Source organism: Antechinus flavipes, chromosome 3 (genome assembly GCF_016432865.1).
Source record: "Antechinus flavipes isolate AdamAnt ecotype Samford, QLD, Australia chromosome 3, AdamAnt_v2, whole genome shotgun sequence".
Classification (NCBI taxonomy): domain Eukaryota; kingdom Metazoa; phylum Chordata; class Mammalia; order Dasyuromorphia; family Dasyuridae; genus Antechinus; species Antechinus flavipes.
In genome coordinates, this window is record NC_067400.1 from 117,077,733 (window position 1) to 117,097,391 (window position 19,659).

The 19,659-nt window shown below is 33.3% G+C and overlaps 1 protein-coding gene across 2 annotated transcripts in view; it reads left to right on the forward strand.

Annotated features, from left to right (window-relative positions):
* Positions 1-19,659, forward strand: part of PIBF1 (progesterone immunomodulatory binding factor 1) — a 294,559-nt gene that overhangs the window by 1,601 nt on the left and 273,299 nt on the right. The window contains exons 2-5 of one of the 2 annotated variants that reach the window (XM_051983913.1): positions 1,980-2,283; positions 8,508-8,608; positions 10,115-10,313; positions 11,256-11,375. In XM_051983913.1, coding sequence (XP_051839873.1) covers positions 2,032-2,283; positions 8,508-8,608; positions 10,115-10,313; positions 11,256-11,375 — 672 coding nt within the window. In that variant the 5' untranslated portion in view covers positions 1,980-2,031. Of the gene's footprint in view, positions 1-1,837; positions 2,284-8,507; positions 8,609-10,114; positions 10,314-11,255; positions 11,376-19,659 lie in introns of those variants that run through there. The other variant, XM_051983912.1, reaches the window with a different exon arrangement.

A 19,659-nucleotide genomic window follows, 5' to 3' on the forward strand; every position in this document is an offset into this window, starting at 1 on the left:
TTAATGAAAAATAAAATTTCCTTTTTTTTGCCACAGATTTTGGGGTTCACGATTTCTTTTGCATTTGGATCTGTGGCTCCAAACAGAGAAGGGATCTCTCATATTCCTACATATCATCAAAACTATATACAGGATAAATATTAAACAGTTAACAGAGGAAAGGCACAGGAATTAAGATGGTTTGGGGAAGGCTTTCTGTAGTAAAAGCTAGTCTTTGCATTTTGCTTTTAAGTTTTGCAAAGAATTTTACATTAATTATCTCAGAACCCTTGAGAATTAGGTGTTATTATTACTGCCATTGAACAGATGAGAAAATGGAGGCTGGTGGAGGTTAAAAGACTTCTCTGTCTCCTATTTAGGAAGAATTTGAGGTAGAATTGAACTCCAGTCTCCCTGATTTCAAGTTCAACAACAATAATAACAATAATAACTAATATCTACTTACTGGTATGCTAGGCACTGTGCTAAGGGATTTACAGTTCTTATCTCAATTGATCCTCATAACTTTGAGAGGTAGATGCTGTTGTCATTCCCATTTTACAATTGAAGAGGCAAACCAACTACATGACTTAGGGTCACACAGCAAATATGTGCCAAAAACTACATGTAAACACAGAGTTTCTGCCTCCAAGCCTAGCTCTTTATCCACTGAACTACCAAGCTATCTCCAGCGTATATAGATATACAGATATAGCTATGTATATCCTTTCTACATATAAGTCCATAGACAAACTGTGTATAGATCCTGTGTCTAAAAAGATCAGCCTATGGTCACACCAGTGATATATATCTGTAATGTTCTGGTTAGTTTTCTGGAGGTCTCTGGATCAGCCTTCATTTCAGCAGAATAATCACCAGGAGAATAGCCAGGAATAAAGTCCAAATTCTTTATTATTTCCTTCAAAGTCTTGTCTCCTTGCCTGGGGCCCCAGCTAGCTTTCTCTAGGTTCTCCAGACTGTGTCTTGGTTTCTGTGGGGGAGGCAGGAGGATCACCACACAGTCTCTGTCTTGAAGTCTGTCTCAGTCCTAGAGCTTGTGCTCCAGCCTCCAGTCCTCTGTCTTCCCTCAGTCACCAGGCTTAACCATTGTCTTATCAATTCCACTAAGTTAACATCTTGTTGTAAGAATTTCTCCAGAATTCTGGCCCACTACATGTATACACTAGATGTGTATACACACACACACACACACACACACACACACACACACACACACACATATCCCTATTTTTATAGGTAGTTATTTATATACCTATATATCTATATAGATAAGTATCCATGCTGTGAATGGGTACATAGGAAGAGGGAAGTCTCAGCAAAGTTATAAGTACAAGAATCTAAGAGGGATGAACTGATTGATGTAGTATAAAAGCTTTGTATTTTAAAGTTGTAAGAGAAAGAGATGGGAAAGTAGATTGGGACTGAACTGTCCATTATTTAATGGATAGGGTATTTAAAGGATAGGGAGCTTGAAATTATTTTGTAAACAATGAGTAGCCAGTTATCAGTTTTGAGTTAGGGAATGTAAGTTCTGATTTAGGAAAACTAACCTGGTGGCTGTATGTCTAAGGCTGCTGTAACATGACTGATGAAAGCTTGATTTTTCAGAAAGAATACCATTAAACCAATCAACATTAATTTATTAAGTACTAGTTCAGTACCTAGAATTATTCTAAGCCTTGGGAAACAAAGATAAAACTGTCCTCAATGAGTATAGTCATCTGTAGAAGTATAAACACACATACAGACAACCATTGTGGTCACAGAATGAAATCTTGCCAAAAATTATTTTGTCCCAAGTAATTTGCACATGAATTTAGTGCTTAATTGTAGTAGTATTTTGACGAGTGTAACTTTAGAAGTGTCCTGTAGTTAATTTTTGTTAAGGAGAAACTTAGTATCTTTTGCATTATGCTCATTACATATATATTTATGTTTTGGGGTAGATTTAAATTTAATCTTTTTTTTTTTTTTATCAGCAGGATTTTTAAATCGAAAGTTGCAAAGGAAAATCCATCAGTAACAGCAAACATGTCGCAAAAAATTCCTAAAGAATTAAAAAGAGTCAATATTTCCAGTTCTCTAGAGTCTGAAGATCTTAGCTTAGAAACGACAATGCCTACAGATGAAATTTCCTCATCAGAAGAAAGAGAAGGGAAAACTGTCATCACAAGGCAGCTTATTGAAAGAAAAGAACTGCTTCATAGCATCCAGTTGCTGAAAATAGAGCTCTCCCAGAAAAACCTAATTATTGACAATATGAAAGTGGACCATCTTACAAAAGTAAGAGAATTTGTGAATCTTGAATATGAATCTTATGCATGTGTTTAATGATAGTTAAATTCTAGTTCTCCAAAGTAAAAGTACAATTTAAGAACATGTTTTTCTTCATGCAGTTCAGTGACTAATGGGAGCAAAAAAGATTGGAATTTAAGGTTAAAACTGGTACAGCTATTGCAGTGAGAGCCTATAGTTGGTATGTCTCTAGAGAGGTGAAACTGATTTGTAAACAAACATCAGTCAATAAACTTAATAATCACCTATGTTACATGTTCGCAATTATATTAGGCACAGAAATACAAAAACTAAAATGAAAGTCAAGAAATTTGCCTTTGAACATGAGACAACAAGCACATGTGTATACGTATACATATATACATACACATATAAGCGCACAAAAGAGATATTTGGGGTGGAAATTGCTAACTGCTGTGAAGATCAGTAAAGACCTCTTGCACGAGGCAGCTTTTTAGAAGCGCCTCCTAGAGGCCAAGTTAAGGAGGGAGTGTCTTGCAGATAATGGAGATAGCCTGAGGCATGCATATGGGAGATGGAGAGAGAGATATGTAAAGGAAAATGTATAAAGCTAGTTTGTCAATATCTTGGAATTAATGATCCATAGTAAGGTATGATGAGATATATGGAGGCTAGGGTGTGAAGATTTTTAAATGCTTTTATCAGATTTAAAGATTGATAATTTTGCCTCAACTGGTAGTGCCCTTCCTCTCCTACTACCTTTTACTTGAATACTTTGTATTCTCTTCGTATTTATTCTACATATACTTATACGTATATTTGTCTTCCTTATTAGAATGTAAGCTCTTTATGAGTAGAGATTGTTTTAGTCATTGAATTGTGTCTCCCCCTACCTAGCACATCTAATAGGCACTTAATAAATCTTTATTGATTGATCTTAGAGATATAGAGTCACTGTAATATATTGAGTTGGAGGCAGATGGTAAGAGTGTAACATGATTAGAGTGTGCTTTAAGAAAATCACTTTGTATCCCTGTGGAAAATATATTAGAGTGGGGAAAGACTTGGAACTTGGAGACCAATTAGGAAGTTCTTGAAACAATACAAGCAAGAGATGATAGGCTGAATTAGTGTGTATGTAAGTGGTTAGTAGATAACATATTAAAGCATTGTTTTTGGACTGTATGTACTTATTCAATTTTTACTTTACTGCCCAAAATATTTCTGGAATTCCATTTTTGATATCTATTTAAAGTTAATTAATAAGTCACATGAAGAACCCAAGCTAATCTTTATAATCAAGCTAAATTTTATAATCAGACTTGGTTTTGTTTTAGTTGGGGGGAACATATAGTCACCTATCTTATCTATTGAAATTGATTTCTAAGTCAACTTGAGTGTTCTAAAAAAATCATACCTGTTCATGAAGTACAAAAGTTGCCCACAACTCTGGACTTTTAAAAGAATAAGCCACAGGCTTCATAGACTTCTAAAAGTATATGGAGCAGTGGCAGCTTTCCTGACTTAGTAACGATCATTGTCTTCACTCCATCTTTCTCCACTGATGTGGTCACACCATCAGACCCACCATCAACAAAAATTTTACGTTTTTAAAATATAATGCATTTATAAAACCTAGTGACCACAATATCTTCTTCTAAAACTTGTATTAACTCAGTGCCTGTCACATCGTAAGTATATAATAAATCCTTGTTGACTGTTGTCAGTGATATCTACATTTTTCTTTTCTAGATTTTCATCCTTCTATCTCGTTGACAACAATTGACACTGTTAATTTTCCCCTGTAGACACTTCTTCCTGTCTTTTTTATGACATTGCTTACTTCTGGCTCTCCTCTCTGATCATTCATTTGCTGGTTCACTGAAATCTTTACCCCATATGTTCAGTACCCTCTAGCACTCTTTGTTAGACAATCTACCATTTTCTAAATATGCTGGTTTTTGACTTACTAGTTCTTATGAGTTTAACTATCAGCTCTATACATATAACTCCCAGATCTATACAATCCTCTCTACTCTCTCCTGAGCAGTCTCACACTCTCAACTCCCTTTTGAAGACATAGGTGTCCTTAGGCATCTTAAATTCACCAAGTCTGAACCAGAACTGATTGTGTCCCTGCTGTCTCATCCACATCATCTCCTCCTCCCTCTTCTTAACTTTTCTGTTTCTTTTGGAAGCATCTCCCTTCTTCTAGTCATCTTTATTCATACCTTTGGAGTTATTTTTGACTTTTTATTCTCCCTCTCTATTCTGATCTATTATCAAGTTTTATCCATTTTACCTTCGCAACACTCTTTTCCTTCAATTCAGCCACCAACATTGAGGCCCTCATCACTTCTTACCTGAACTATTGAAATAACCTAATTAATTTCTTTGCATCCAATTATTTATCCCCCACATAACTGCCAAAGCAGTTTTTCCTAAAACATAAATCTAACCATGTTGTTTCCCTTCTCTAGAAGTTCCAGTTCCTTCTATAGTAAAATACAGTTTTTTTTCTAAGTCTTTCATAATCTGAATTTGTTTCCAGGACTATTTTGGTACATTACTAGGCAAAAGGCAAATAACATCTTGGGAGGAAGGTAGATATCCTTTATGGGAGGAAGATCTTTAAGTAATTAAATGAACATTTCTTAAGTATCTTACAGAGAAAATATAAATGTAAAATTTTACATTTGGATTTATACAGTCAGTATAATATGGGGAAGTTCTACAATGTGCTAGGGAAATCATGGAAGATAGTCAGTCTTGGGCTGTATTAAAAGTATAGTGTCCAGAGCTGGTACAACACTTGACAAGGGGCCTAAACACTGAATGAATGTATACTTACTAACACTGAAGATGAAAGTTCTGTTCTACTATATATTATTTAAACCACATGTAAGTTTAGTGCTCAGTTCTTTTCATCCTTATCCTTTTAATTTTTACAAAACCCTTTCCTATCTTTCCATCTTTCCCTGCATTTAATTAAATTTTTATTCTCTGCCAGACATTCTGCCAAGTTCCATCAGAACCTTCAAAACTCTGCTCTTTAAGCTGAGCTGTAATATAGGAGCTTTTACTGCAATTTGTCCTGAACCAGGCCTCTACTCTACTTCCCACCTGTATCCATATCTTCCAGTGCAAGGGCATTCACCTATATCCCAACTTCTGGCTTCCCTTTATATGCTGTCTATTCTATATACTGTCTAGAATGTCTTTGGGGGTCAGAGACTGACTTGCTTGTCTTTGTATCTCCAATGCTTAGCACCTAGCACATCATATAGCAAATGTTTATTAAATGTCCCATCTATTTCTTACCATTCCATTGAAATTGTTCTCCCAGATGACCTCTTATTTTCTCTCTCAGATCTTTTTTGCAATCTGCATCCTTGTCAAAGTCTTTACATTATTTAAAAATGTTGATCATTCTTTTTGTCTCAATACTTTTTTCTCTGGGTTTTTGCAATACATCTCTCACCTGTTTCTTCTATTTTTTTTTTTTTGGACAGATCTTTCTCAATCTTCTTTATTCATTTTCATCATGTCAAACCCATAAACCATGGGTGTTCCTCCCCTCTCCCCAGTCTCTATCAGTTACTATAGTGATTTTCCTAAAGTACAGTGCTGATTATGTTATTTCCCTACTCAGTAAAGTTGAGTACTCTTGTTACCTCCAAAAGCTAATATATTCCCTTTTTGGTATGGTTTTTCGTAAACTGACCTCTTTTTATCTTCAAGTCATCTTAAACTTTATTCCTTTCAATAGACTCAAATATGATTCAGATCTACTTGCTGTTCCATGCACACAAATATTATCTCCCGACTGTTGTAGTGACTGTTTCCCCCCACTATGCCTGAAACATTCTCTTATATCACCTCTGCTACCTGGTTCCTCATTTTTCTTCATGATTCAGCTCAGCTCTAGTAAGAGTCCTTTCCCAGTGTATTCTTTCACCAATCTTTTACTGCCACCATGATGTTAGTTCCTTCCAATGATATATATATATGTTATCACATATATGTGTGTGTATATATATATATATAATATTATATTACATATTATATATTATACATATATATATAATTGTTTTCATGTTTTATTCAACATTAGAATGTATACTTCTTGAGGGTAGGAACTATGTACTTGTTTTTTTTTAATCAGCACTTAGCATTGTGCCTATCACATAGTAAATGTTTAATAAATGCTTTTTTTTATAAGTTTGTTTATTTTTAACACACATTGCTTTATGAATCATGTTGGGAGAGAAAAATCAGAGCAAAAGGGAAAAATCATGGGAGAGATTAAAAAACAGAAAAAAGAAGTGAACATAGCATGTATTGATTTACATTATCTCTTTATATAGCTTTTTCTGGCTGCAGATGAAATTTTCTGTCCAAAGTCTATTAGGATTGCTTTGGATCATTGAACCACTTAGAAGAACCAAACCTTTCATAGTTGATCATTGTAGCAATTATTGTTATTATTATGTACAATGTATTCCTGGTTCTGCTCGTTTCGCTAAGCATCAGTTCTTGTAAATCTTTACAGGCCTTCCTATAATCAGCTTGTTCATCATTTTTTATAGAACAGTAATATTCCATTGGCTTCATATAACACAAGCTTATTCAGCCATTCCCTAGTTGATGGGCATCCTCTCCTTTTCCAATTCTTTGCTACCACAAAAAGAGCTGCTACAAACATTTTTGCACATGTGGGGGTCCTCTTCCCTCCTTTATGATTTCCTTGGGGTACAGATCCAGTAATAATGTTGCTGGGTCAAAAGGTATGCAGAGTTTTATAGCTCTTTCGGCATAGTCCTAATTACTTTCCAATGATACCATTACTAGCTTTGGTATCCCGAAGTGATTTAAAAATAAAAGGAAAAGGACCTATATGAACACAAATATTTATAGTAGCTCTTTTGTGGTGGCAAAGGATTGAAATTAAAAGAATGCCCATCAGTTGGGGAATGGCTGAACAAGTTGTGATATATGAGTGTGATGGAATATCTTTATGCTATAAGAAAGGACAAGCAAAACCTGAAAATTTCAACTTTAGTTTTCTTCATAGTAGTCTTGTTTATGCTTTTTATGTAAGCATTTTAAAGGAAGATCACCAAATGCCCTGTGAAGTTACATTTGTAAGAAAACTACTCCTGCTACTCTTTTATACTCATGTGACTCAAGAGAACCTGCAAAGCCATCCTTAGATTTAGCTAACATTTTTTTTTTTTAATGTTTTCTCTTCTGATTAAGATCTAGACTATCAATATGGATGACATTCAGTTCTTCTAGTAGCATATAAACTTCACTGTTTAAAAGTTTGAGATTAAAAGGAATATCACTTAAGTAAATACAGACAGCCTGAAATCTATTTAATTCTTAGCACCTAACTAATCTCATTTTAGCTACTCGGCTATCACTGGAAAAGTAGAAACAGTGAAGTCAAATTTAAGGAATGTTATGCTTTTTTTTCCTCTTCTTCTATTTCATTGAAGTAGGTAAACAAAAAATAATAGTACCAGTTATAGTAACAGTACCAATAATAATACCAGCTAGTTTTCTGGTAATGATCTTTTTCATTTTGATTTGCTGATCTTTTAATATGCTGATATGACCTAGTGACAATTTTAATTAGACTCAGAAAAAAGGCTCGTGCCCGTGTGTGTGTGTGTGTGTGTGTGTGTGTGTGTGTTTGGAACCTGGTATAACTTGTTTTTTAAGCTTCCCAGAACCCATAATCATCTCAATTACTTTAGAATTATATACAAATTTCTATTGTAATTTTGTAATTTCTTTTTTCCTTTTCATTTTTGAAATTCAGTGACTTCGAATAGTCCAAAATCCTTTTATCCCAATATAAGCAAGGACAAAGAAGCTGCTAAATTCAGAGGCATTTAATTTATTATAAATCCATGTTTAAGCTCTTTTATTAAGATTATGGCCTATTGGAAAGAGATCTGTGTTTTATATCTCAAGTCACATTAGGCAAAAGCAGTATTTGGCTTTATGTAGTCTCATATTTGTAAGTAGAGTGAAAATACAATTTCGCATGAACAGTCATTTAAATTTATAAATGTGTAGCCATTGATAGATCTGAGTTCTAAAGATGAAAGTGAAAATTCTGTCCTTTTTTTTTTTTTTCAGTTCCCTGTTATCCTTTGCTTCCCATTTTGCCCCAAAGATTACTTTTTTGAAAAGAAATTTGTTGAAGAATTGGCTATATAATAGATCCTCTTTTTATGTAGATTGAAGAGTTGGAGGAGAAACTTAATGATACTCTTCACCAGAAGCAACTGTTGGCCTTGAAATTGGATAACCAGTTGACATTCCAGAAAAAGGATGCCAGGTATAAAGACATTTAAAAAGTAGCATTATTAGTGAGTGTATTAAACTATCCTTGTTTTATTTCTTATGCTATTTATAGAGTGACATATGCCTCAAAATAATGGATCCAAAGATGTATTCCATAATTGGTTTGTGTTTTATTTTCTCATCAAATATTTTGAAGCAAAACGTAGAGAAATTGTGCTATTGAATTAAATATTTGGTGATCTATATTACTCTATGCTCAAAATGTTTGAAAAGAGAATTAATGAAGCTTCTTTTAAGTTTATGAGACAAATTATGAAATGATATCTCAGAAAATTAGGGATTGTTGTTTTGCCCTAAAATTTGCTTAGCACACATGTGGCTTTTTGTGCACACAAAGATCATATGACTCAGAAAAAAATTCTGTTAATACCTTATTCCTGAATAGAGAAAGAGAATTCATTATTAGGCTGTTTTTACAAATCTGTGGAGAATTTTCTTGATTAGGAGTTTGGTTTTTTCCCTTACAGGCTTAAGATCATTTAAAACCTATTATTGTCATTATATTGACACCCATTTTGAGTATCATTTATGTCCACTGTAAAGGTAGAGTTTCTGATTACTTATACCATGAAAATTGTATCTTGGAAACTTTTTAGTTCCTGTAATCCACTTTGTGAGTTTATTTGAAGCTTGTTTATTGAAAAGGTTGAATTCTTTCCATTTTCATAAATGTGACGCTGTAATATAGCTTATATTGAGGCTCATTACCACAGATCACTTTCAGAATTGTTTGGGATAATGATCATTTGAGTACATGTATTTAATGATGCTTTGCTTTTTTCCTTTAATTTAGGTAGTAGCATGCCCTATCACATACAGGCCAACTTCTGTTATCATCTCCCAACTATAAAGGATTATTAATTCTGGGTTACAGATGCTAAGTGACAATATTTTGATTTGTTTCTAATTTTAAAAAGTAAAAACAAAAGAATTAGGTAATGATTTCACCTACTTCAGATAAGCTTAGATAAATGCTGCTTATTTTATTTTAAAAAGGGGATAGCAATAGTTATTTATAGGGAAAAGATGAAAAGAAAATGCAAAAGAGCTATGCTACTTTAAGATGATTAAACAAAGGTCATTTTGCTTGATTATTGATGCTACTTTTGTCACCTTCCATTTGGAAATGAATGGAAGGAAGAAATTTAAATCAGAAAGGAACAGGATATTTAATAGTGATAAACTTCTTTATCTTTATCCATGTGTTTATTATATGTATGTAGTGATTTGTTGATATTGTTTATATTTCCATTGGAATTTTCAGTTAAGGTTCTCAGTTGCTTAAATGGATCAGAACTCATGCATGTGGTATGCTAATGTCAGCTCTATATGATGACTTGAAACATCAGTATTTAACAGCAAAAAGCAGCATTTGGTTGCCATTTCCTTATATACTGTACTTTACATATAGTAAAAAGTTATTTAAAATAAAGCTTCAGAGGTTTTATGTAAGTTCACCATAAACTTTCTCTTAATGTAGAAAATATCAGGAATTAATGAAACAGGAAATGGAAACCGTTTTATTGAGGCAAAAACAACTAGAAGAAACAAATCATCAATTAATAGAGAAGGCTGGAGATATTCGTCGTAGCTTGCGTGACTTGGAGTTAACAGAAGATAATTATATGAAATTGAAGTCTCTTCCTGAGGATCAACTTTCTATTCCTGAATATGTATCTGTAAGTTTTTTTTTTAAACCCTATTAAAAACATTTTAATGAGACAACAATAGACATTATATCTATTATAATGACATGTAATGCCATTATCTCTTTACAATTCTTTAATGCCTAGGGCATCATTGAAAAATACTATTTTTTACAGACTCATCACCAGTTTTGTTTTTTTTTAATTGTGAAACTTCAGTTGTTTATTTGATGCTTAATGATAATCTTACTGAATTTATGGGCTTCCACATCTTTTTTTGTATCTTTGTATCAGGTTCAGCCAAAACTTCTCAGAATTCTTTAATTGATTAAGTCTTCCATATAGATAATTTCATGGGAAAATTAGAATTATTCATTGAAGAAATGGATAGGACCTTAGTCATCACTTAGTTATAGCACATCATTTTATAATTGAGGAAAGTCATAGTCAAGTGAGGTTCAATTCTTTTCCTATAATGATATAGAGCAAAGCTTCTTAAATTGTGGGTTGCAACCTCATATAGGATCATGTAACTGAATGTGAGGGTTGCAAAATTATGATTTATTATAAATAAATGTTTGATTTGTATACCTGTGTTATATACTTGGGGTCACATAAAATTATTTCGGGGAAAAAAGGGTCAAGAGTTGAAAAAGTTTAAGAAGCCCTCACATAAAGTAAGTGACAAAAGCAGAATTTGACCCTAGATCCTATGATTCTAAGTATAGCACTCTTTCCCCTAAAGCATGCCATCCCCATCCAATAAGGAAAGCCTCCTAGAAAACAGTGTTTAAGATGATGTAATCTTAGTTGATCATGATAGATGACTAAGTCTGAAGATTTACTATCCTCCCTCTCCCCCCAATTTATTTCTCTTCTATTAGAGTTCTAATGAACAAGTGACTATATGTTTCGTTATATATTAATTGTCATTGGATTTCAAAGTCACTGATAATAACATCTCTTTTTTTTCAGATTCGATTCTATGAAGTAGTAAATTCTTTAAGAAAAGAAGTAAATGAATTGCAGGTGAAAAAGAATGACCTTTCAGAAGAACTAATTGATTACAAATCTCAGTTAAAGAGATTATTAGAGGTTTGTACAATTCAATTTACTAAGAAAAATAATATTTCTCTTTTATGTTATACTCTACTCTTTTCCCGATAATGAATTACTTTTTATCTTTTTGATGTCTTCATGGTAGTCAAGAGGATTGACTGGAAAAGGTCTACTTTTCAAAAGAACTGTAGGAAGGATATGGAAGAATGACTGCTTCTCATATTTCCTTTTTTAGGGGAAGGGATATTGGTAGTAGAGATGGGTCAGGATGAAGTCAAGGAGAGGAGAAAAAAGCTTAAGATATTAACTAGCTTGAAAGTTCATCAAATAAGATGACTTACTTTTCAAGGAATCTCAGTATATCCCATCTCATCCCTGAGTAATCTCTGTGTAATCTTACAGATTTGGTATATGTATGTTCTTGTGACTTAGACATTTTTCTTAAAGAATAAGACTCAGGTTCTTCTCATAGTCTTCTCTGATGGAAGGAATAGACTAGGAACAGTAACTCCAAGACAGTATATGTGCCAGCTTTAGAAGAGAAAGGGAGATTTTCATATTCCTAACTCTCTTGCAGAGGAGTGGAAGTACTTCTTCTACCTCAGTGTGTCATTCATCTCTGCTGTGGATCTGAGCCACAGACATGATGAAACAAGCCCAGTTTGAGATCACTATCACAAATTAGATCTGGGAAGACTTCAAGACATCTGTAGTCCAATTTCCTTATTTCATTCATTCATTTAATTAGGAAGCTTTGCTTAGTGGATTAAGTCTCCAGTCTGATAGTCTCTGGCTGTGTAACTATGGTTATGTCACCTCAATTTTCAGTACCCCAGCCATCTCTTCTTTCTAAGACTGTCAGCTACAGAAAAGATTTTTAAATGCATTAATAAAGGAAATTGTTCCATGTCTTCTAGTTCATGTTAAAACTTTCAACAGGATGCTTTTTTTAACCAGTCTCAATTCTGGTTCCTTCACTTTTTTGATTATTTCCAATTTCTCCTCTATATACCTAATTTGTTTACACATCATCTTCTCCATTAGATTGTGAGTTTTTAAGATTTTACCTTTCGGTCAATATTCAAAAATGACCCGTGCATATGTTGCATCTGCTTTGTAAATAAAAAGCTACAAAAAAAAAAAAAAAAATTACCTTTTCTTGGCACAATGACTGGCACTTAATAATGTTTGTTGACTGACTAGAAAACACTGTACTTAGGATGAACCTGATAACTGTTTTAAAGTATTTGGAGAAACTATGGAAGGAGGAAGAATAATTATGTTTGGCTTCAGAAGGCAATTATTGGAAAAGGCTTAATGTTAGGAAAAACTTCCTAATAGTATTATCTGTAAGTGAAATGAACTCCCCCTGGAGGAGTTAGGCTTCTCTTTTATAAAGGCCTTTAAAGAGAGGCTGATGACTACTTGTTGATTATTTTCTGGGAATTTTAGATATGATTGGGCTAGATAGTAACATAGATTCCTTCTAACCAGGAAGAGAAGAGGATGTTGCTGATAATTTTGACATTAGTGGAGATGCCATGTTCTAATCTCCAAAACTGCTTGGAATATATCAGAATGCCTATTTTATTGAAACATTGATGTGAAATGACATTGAATGTCTTTTTGTTTTTAATCAGTTCTGTCTATTAGTAATAAAGATTGATTAGCAAACACTGACCAACAATAAAATCTATGGCCACTGTCTTTGGTGGTAAAACCACCAAGCGTCTATTATATGACATTAAGTTCCAACTTGTCAGTCTGTTGATACAGAGATGTAAAGTCCAATTACATTCCATGAGAGAAAATTAACAATTATTTGTTTAAAAGTAATTAAAGAATTTTACTTTTTAAAAAAATGTTCTTTCATCACTCAAGTTTTCTTCTACTCTAACACATTCAAAAAGATCTAGTTAATAGGATGGGATAAAAAAAGAAGCTATTAGGATATTCACAAAAATTGTATATTTTTTCTTTTCTTTTTTTCTGGAGGGGAGAAGTCTGCATCCTTATATTTTATTATTACAGAGAACTCCTGAAAAAGGAAACTTCTTCCACCAGTGCAATTTGTAATTTATAGTCTTAGTAATCTGGATCCTGAGAAGTTCAGTGATTTGTCTAGGATCATAATCAGTCTATTTCAGAAGCTTTATTTGGATCTAAGTCTTCCTGGCTCCAAGACTATCTTTCTATCCATTGTGCCTTGCTACTTCATTTGCTGTAATTATGAAGTTAAATGTTAAATTTAGGAAAAATAATTAAGACTTAATAGCCTTTAGCCAAGAGGTTTTTTTTTTTAATTAATAAGAATTTTATTTCCTTCTTGTCTCATCCTTTATCCCCATTGACATTAAAAAAAAAAAAAAAGTTAAAAAATTATACAGTAATTACACAATTAAGCAAAACTTATTACCACATTGGCTATATGTCCACAAATATATTTTGCATCTTGAGTCCATCCCCTTTCAGAAAATAGGTGAGCTGAAAGTTTTGATGGAAGTTTAAGTATAAAATTATAGAACTATTAGCTAAATTGCAGTATTACAAAACACTACTAGAGGACTGATCATTACTATCCTGAATCCTCTTCAAACGGAAGTTCTAGATAGGATTCTTCAAACTCTTTGAGATGGGGGGAATGATGCCTTTTAAGCTCCCATGCTATTTGAGCCGATATAAATATACAAGAGAGGAAAAGGATCAGTGAACATCTATGCAAACTTTTCGAGTTAGAGGAGAGGCAACACTATTTTCATAAGAAATAAGGAATAAATAGGTACATGTACCTAGTAAATCTTTATACTTTCAGAAAGTTATTGCTATTCCAGATAGAGCCTTTTTTAAAAAGTTAGTTTGGGATTTGGAGAACTATTAAGTCATGGATAAAAAACTGGTTTGGCCATTCTCCAGTTGATAAATGGTCAAAGGATATGAACAGAAAAGTTTTTAGATGATGAAATTAAAACCATTTCTAGTTATGTGGGGAAAAAATGCTCTGAATCACTATTGAGTAAAGAAATGCAAATTAAGACAACTCTGAAATACCACTACACATTTTTCAGATTAGTTAAGGTGACAGGAAAATTTTGGAGGGGTTGTGGGAAAACTGGGACACTAATACATTGTTGGTGGAGTTGTAAATTGATTCAACCATTCTGGAGAGCAATTTGGAACTATGCTCAAAGTGCTATCAAACTGTGCATACCCTTTGATGCAGCAGTGTTTTTACTAGGTCTGTATCCCAAAGAGATTTTAAAGGAGGGAAAGGGACCCCCATGGGCAAAAATGTTTGTGATAGCCCTTTTGTAGTGGAAAGGAATTAGAAACTGAGTGGATGCCTATCAGTTGGCGAATGACTGAATAAATTATGGCATATGAATGTTATAAAATATTATTGTTCTAGAAGAAATGATCAACAGGATGATTTCAGAGAGACTTGGAAAGACTTATATGAACTGATGCTAAGTGAAGTGAGTAGAACCAAGTGAACATCATATACAGCAAGAAAATTATGTGACTGTCAATTCTGATGGACATGGCTCTTTTCAACAGAAAGGTGATTCAGGCCAGTTCCAATGGATCTGCATTCAGAAATGTTAGAATTCTTACAAGGTGCTAAGTTACTGGAATTGATAGAGACAATGATTATATACTTAGTATTTATTAGAGTTCACACCTTTAAGAGAGCATATATAAGCTAGGAGCCTCAACCAGGATGCACTCCAGGAGATTCACAAGTCAGGATTCAGTCCAGGAGATTCACAAGTCAGAGAGACAAGCCCACTCTTAGAGGCGGAGTCAGATTCATTACAACTTCCACCTTTGTGCTGGCTGAAGATTCGGAGGAAGAGAGGCTGAAGCTGGCAGAGGCAAAGGACTAACAGCAAGAGCTCTCAGAACCAAGGAGAGAGATAGGCCTCTAAGAAAGCTAACCAGGTATTTTGAAGGCAACAGTAAAGGATCTGAACTTTAACAGCTGGCTGTATTTGGGATTATTACTCTGAACTAAAAGGAAGGCTGTCTCCAGAAGCCTCCTGAGAAACCTTTTCCCAGAGAATATTATATTTTAGAGAAGAAAATATTACACAGAGAGAGGATTGTGGGGACCGAGTGTGGATAACAACATAGCCTTTTCACTTTTTTTGGTGGTTTGCTTGGTAGTTTTTTTCTTTTCTCATTTTTTTTTCATTTTTGATTTAATTTTTCTTGTACAGCATGATAACTTCAAATATGTATAGAAGAATCACACATGTTTAATGTATATTGGATTACTTGTCATCTGAGGAGGGGGTTGGGGAAAGGGAGGGAAAAATAATTTGGAACACAAGATTTTGCAAGAGTGAATGTTGAAAAATATGTAAGCATATAGTTTGGTTTTTTGTTTTGTTTTTTGTTTTGTTTTGTTTTTGTTTATTCCACTTCTGCTTTTATTTTATTTTATTTTTTATTTATAAAACATATGCATGGGTAATTTTTCAACATTGACCTGTTCCAAATTTTCCCCTTCTTGCCTTCATCCCTTCCCCAAGATGGCAGGTAGTTTGATACATGTTAAATATGTTAAAAATATATTAAATCCAGTATATGTATACATAGTTATACAGTTATCTTGCTGCACAAGAAAATTTGGATCAAGAAGGAAAAAGAAAACACTGAAAAACAAAGCTAAATGTAAGCAAACATCAATAGAAAGTGTGAAAATACTGTGTTGTGGTCCATAGTCAGTTTCCATGGTCCTCTCTCTGGATGTAGATGGCTCTCTTTATCACTGAGCAATTAGAACTGGTTTGAATCATCTCATTGTTGAAGAGAGCCAGAATCAGAATTGATTATTGTATCAATTGAGGGGAGAAGGGATGTCGTCTTGTTGTTGCCATGTATGATTATGATCTTCTGATTCTGCTCATTACACTCAGCATCAATTCATGTAAGTCTCTCTAGGCCTCTCTGAAATCATCCTGTTGGTTGTTTCTTACAGAACAATAATATTCCATAACATTCATAATATCATAATTTATTCAGCCATTCTCTAATTGATGGGTATCCATTCAATTTCCAGTTTCTGGCCACTACAAAAAAAAGGCTTAGGCATATATTTTGAAAATAAAAAGCTTTAAAAGAAAAAAAAAGCACATGTTCCAATGTGGGTGGGAGGGCAAGAATTGACTTGAGAATAAAAAACAAAAGACAGGGATAAAATAGACACTTTTAAGTGCTAAGATTAACTTTGAGTTTATCTATGGAAGAAACTGTACTGTGGAATCTCTTATTTTGTACATGATACCATGTCCTTCCATGTAGTAGATGATAATAAGATTATATAGAAGAAAATTGGAAAATGAGTTTTAGAATGGAAAATTGCAACATATTTCAATCAAGAAAAAACAATTTGTACTTATAGAACTGATAGGTTTGGGCTATTGATTAAAATTAATAAAGCAAAGCAATCATTTATATATTCCGTGCTTTAAGAAAACATGCTATTATGATGAGAGAAATAATTAACATGTCATCCTTCTTTCTCTTCTTCTGTATACCAGTCTTCATCTTATCAGTCCTCTATTTGCGCCCTTGATTCCTTACCATGTTTTCTAGAGTTTGTCCTTTTGATCATTTCTTCTCTCATCTTCAGTCTGTCTTCATCTATTGGCTCTTTCCTTTCTGCCTACAATATATACCCAATCTCTCTACTCCTTAAAAAAATTTTTTTTTCACCAAACTCTGTCATTCCCTCAAGCTGAAGCCTTTATCTCTTCTCCCTTTCATATTGAGACTATAATGGGTCATCTATAATAAGTGTTTGTTTCCTCAGCTTTCACTTTTCAACCATGTACAATATGGCTTCTTGATTCTATTCTCTCCTTATCTGACCTTTCCAGTGGGTGTCCCTCAGAGCTTAGTTCTGAACCTGGCTCTTCTCTTTTTGTATTCTCTTGGTTAATTCATTTAATCTTCATGATTTTAGTTATCATAACTATTTTTCATGCCCCATTTATATTCCATGGTATAGACTCTAATTGAGTCCTTTCCTGCTCTGCACTCCGTCCTCCTCTCAAATCCTTATAATCTTCAACTTCCTTCAAGTCTTATCTGTAACTTCTTTGAGAAGCCTTTACTGATTTTACTACTTGTTTTTTCTCTCTCTCCCCCAAAAATTATTTGAGTTTATATTTCTGTATAAACATTATCTTCTCTTACCCCTACCCTAAAAACATAAAGTTACTTAAGGTCAGGAATGTGGATTTTACCTTTTTTTTTTCTTTTGGCCCTAAGACCTATTACTGCTTTCTACATAGTAAGCACTTAATAAAAAGTTACGATTTATGAATTATGAATATATTTAGAATATTCTGTGTTTTGAATGGCATACATAAAGTGAACCTGGAATTAGGAGAATAAGTTTTAAGAAAAATATTTTTTAAAACACTATTTTGTTGTTCTGGTGTTCAGTCATTTTTAGTCTTGATTGATTCTTCACAGCTCCTTTGGAGTTTTCTTGGTAAGGATACAGGAATGGTTTACCATTTCCTTCTCCAGATCATTTTACAGACAAGGAAACTGAGGCAAAGAGGATTTAGTGACTTACCCAAAGTCATACAGCTAGGACGTCACTGAGGCCAGTTTTGAAATCAGGCAGAGAAGTCTTCTTGACTCCAGGTCCAACTGTATCCACTGCATCACCTAGCTACCAAAATTATTTCTTCATTTGGGTAGTAAATTTATGAGCCTTATAAGAAACTAAGAAAACAAGATTCATAAAAAGTATGAACAAATTCAGAAATGTTAGGTTCATAAAGTTCTTTAGGAGAGAATAGGATGTTTAGGGTGGGGAGGAGGAAGTAAAGTTCATCTCAGTCAGCAGTACCTTTATACTAGTTTTTGTCCTATATCAAATACAATGTTCTATTTGATTGGTTAACCCAGTAAGCCTGGTCTTAATTATTTTGACCACAAGATGGCAGCATCTTTCTACTTGTTTTTCAGCTTAAGAAATTGGAAATTGTTTTCTTGTAATACCAATCAAAAGCAATATAGTTATTTGCCTTTCCTTTTAAAAACCCGTAAGCAAAGCGTATGATGATCACCACAAAATAATAACAAAATCTTTGTAACTTCCAATGGAATTTAATAAATTCTGATGGTATGAAATTAGCCATATAATCTGTCTGAAAGAGTTATAAAATCTACAATTCATCACATGGGAACTTAATTCCTTAGCATAAAAAGACCTATCAAGTAATTAAATTTTTCTTAAATTAAAAGCTACAAAAGTCTATAGTAAATTGAACAGCACTGTTTCGTTGTTCACATTTCTCTTATTAAATGTGAATTTAACCTCAGGCACTTGATTTTAAAAGGAATGATTTTTTACGGACATTTATGTGTAGTTCAGGCCCTACATTTTAGGAAGATCATTAGTGAGCTTGAAAGTGTCCAAAGTTAAGGGAGTATCAAGATCATGCTATATGAAGATCATTTGAAATGAATTGAGGTTGTTTAACCAGGAAAAAAGATGACAGAAGAAAATGATAGGAATTAAGATTAATTTTGCTTGGTCCCTAAGGAGTAGATAGGACTAGGAGAAATAGTTGGAAGATAATGGTGCACAAGGAAAACTTTCCTAACAGAGCTTTTCCAAAGCAGAAAAAATTGCCTTAGGAAACAGGATTCTCCTTCATTACAAGTCTTCAAGTAAAAAGTGCATTTGACCACTTGTCAAATGTGCTATCAGTTTGGTGTACCAGATGGAGCACTGGACTTGGAATCAAGAAAAACTGAGTTCATTGATGTCTTATGTTTGTAATGCATTATGGTAAATTCTCTTTTTTTCAATAATAGATCAGATTTATAGTCTACTATATGTAACTATTTAGATAATTTGGCATTAGATGCTATTAATATTTATTACTTCCATGTCTAATTAGAGAAATTAGCTCACTGTAAAGAACAAATAAGTGTTTATTTTAAAATAGCATTAAAGTTCCATGAGGAAATAGCTAAGTAAAATAGTTTTGTTATTTTCTCATGAAAAGTTGGGTGACTAGGAAGCAATGAAAATATGTTTTATCAAGATATTTCCTTATTTAGCAGCCTTGTTATATTTCTGGAAACAAAACTTGCAAGGTAACTTTTAGACTGAACTTAAATATTCAAAAGCAAGTTTTTATTTGCATTGCCAAAAAGTAGGCATTTTAACAAGTGACACACTCATATCATTGAAGTTTTATAATGTATTATGGCAATCATACTACAGCCTGTTTTCTAAAATATCTTCTTTCCAGACCCAACTGATTTTTTTTTAAGCAAACATTTATGT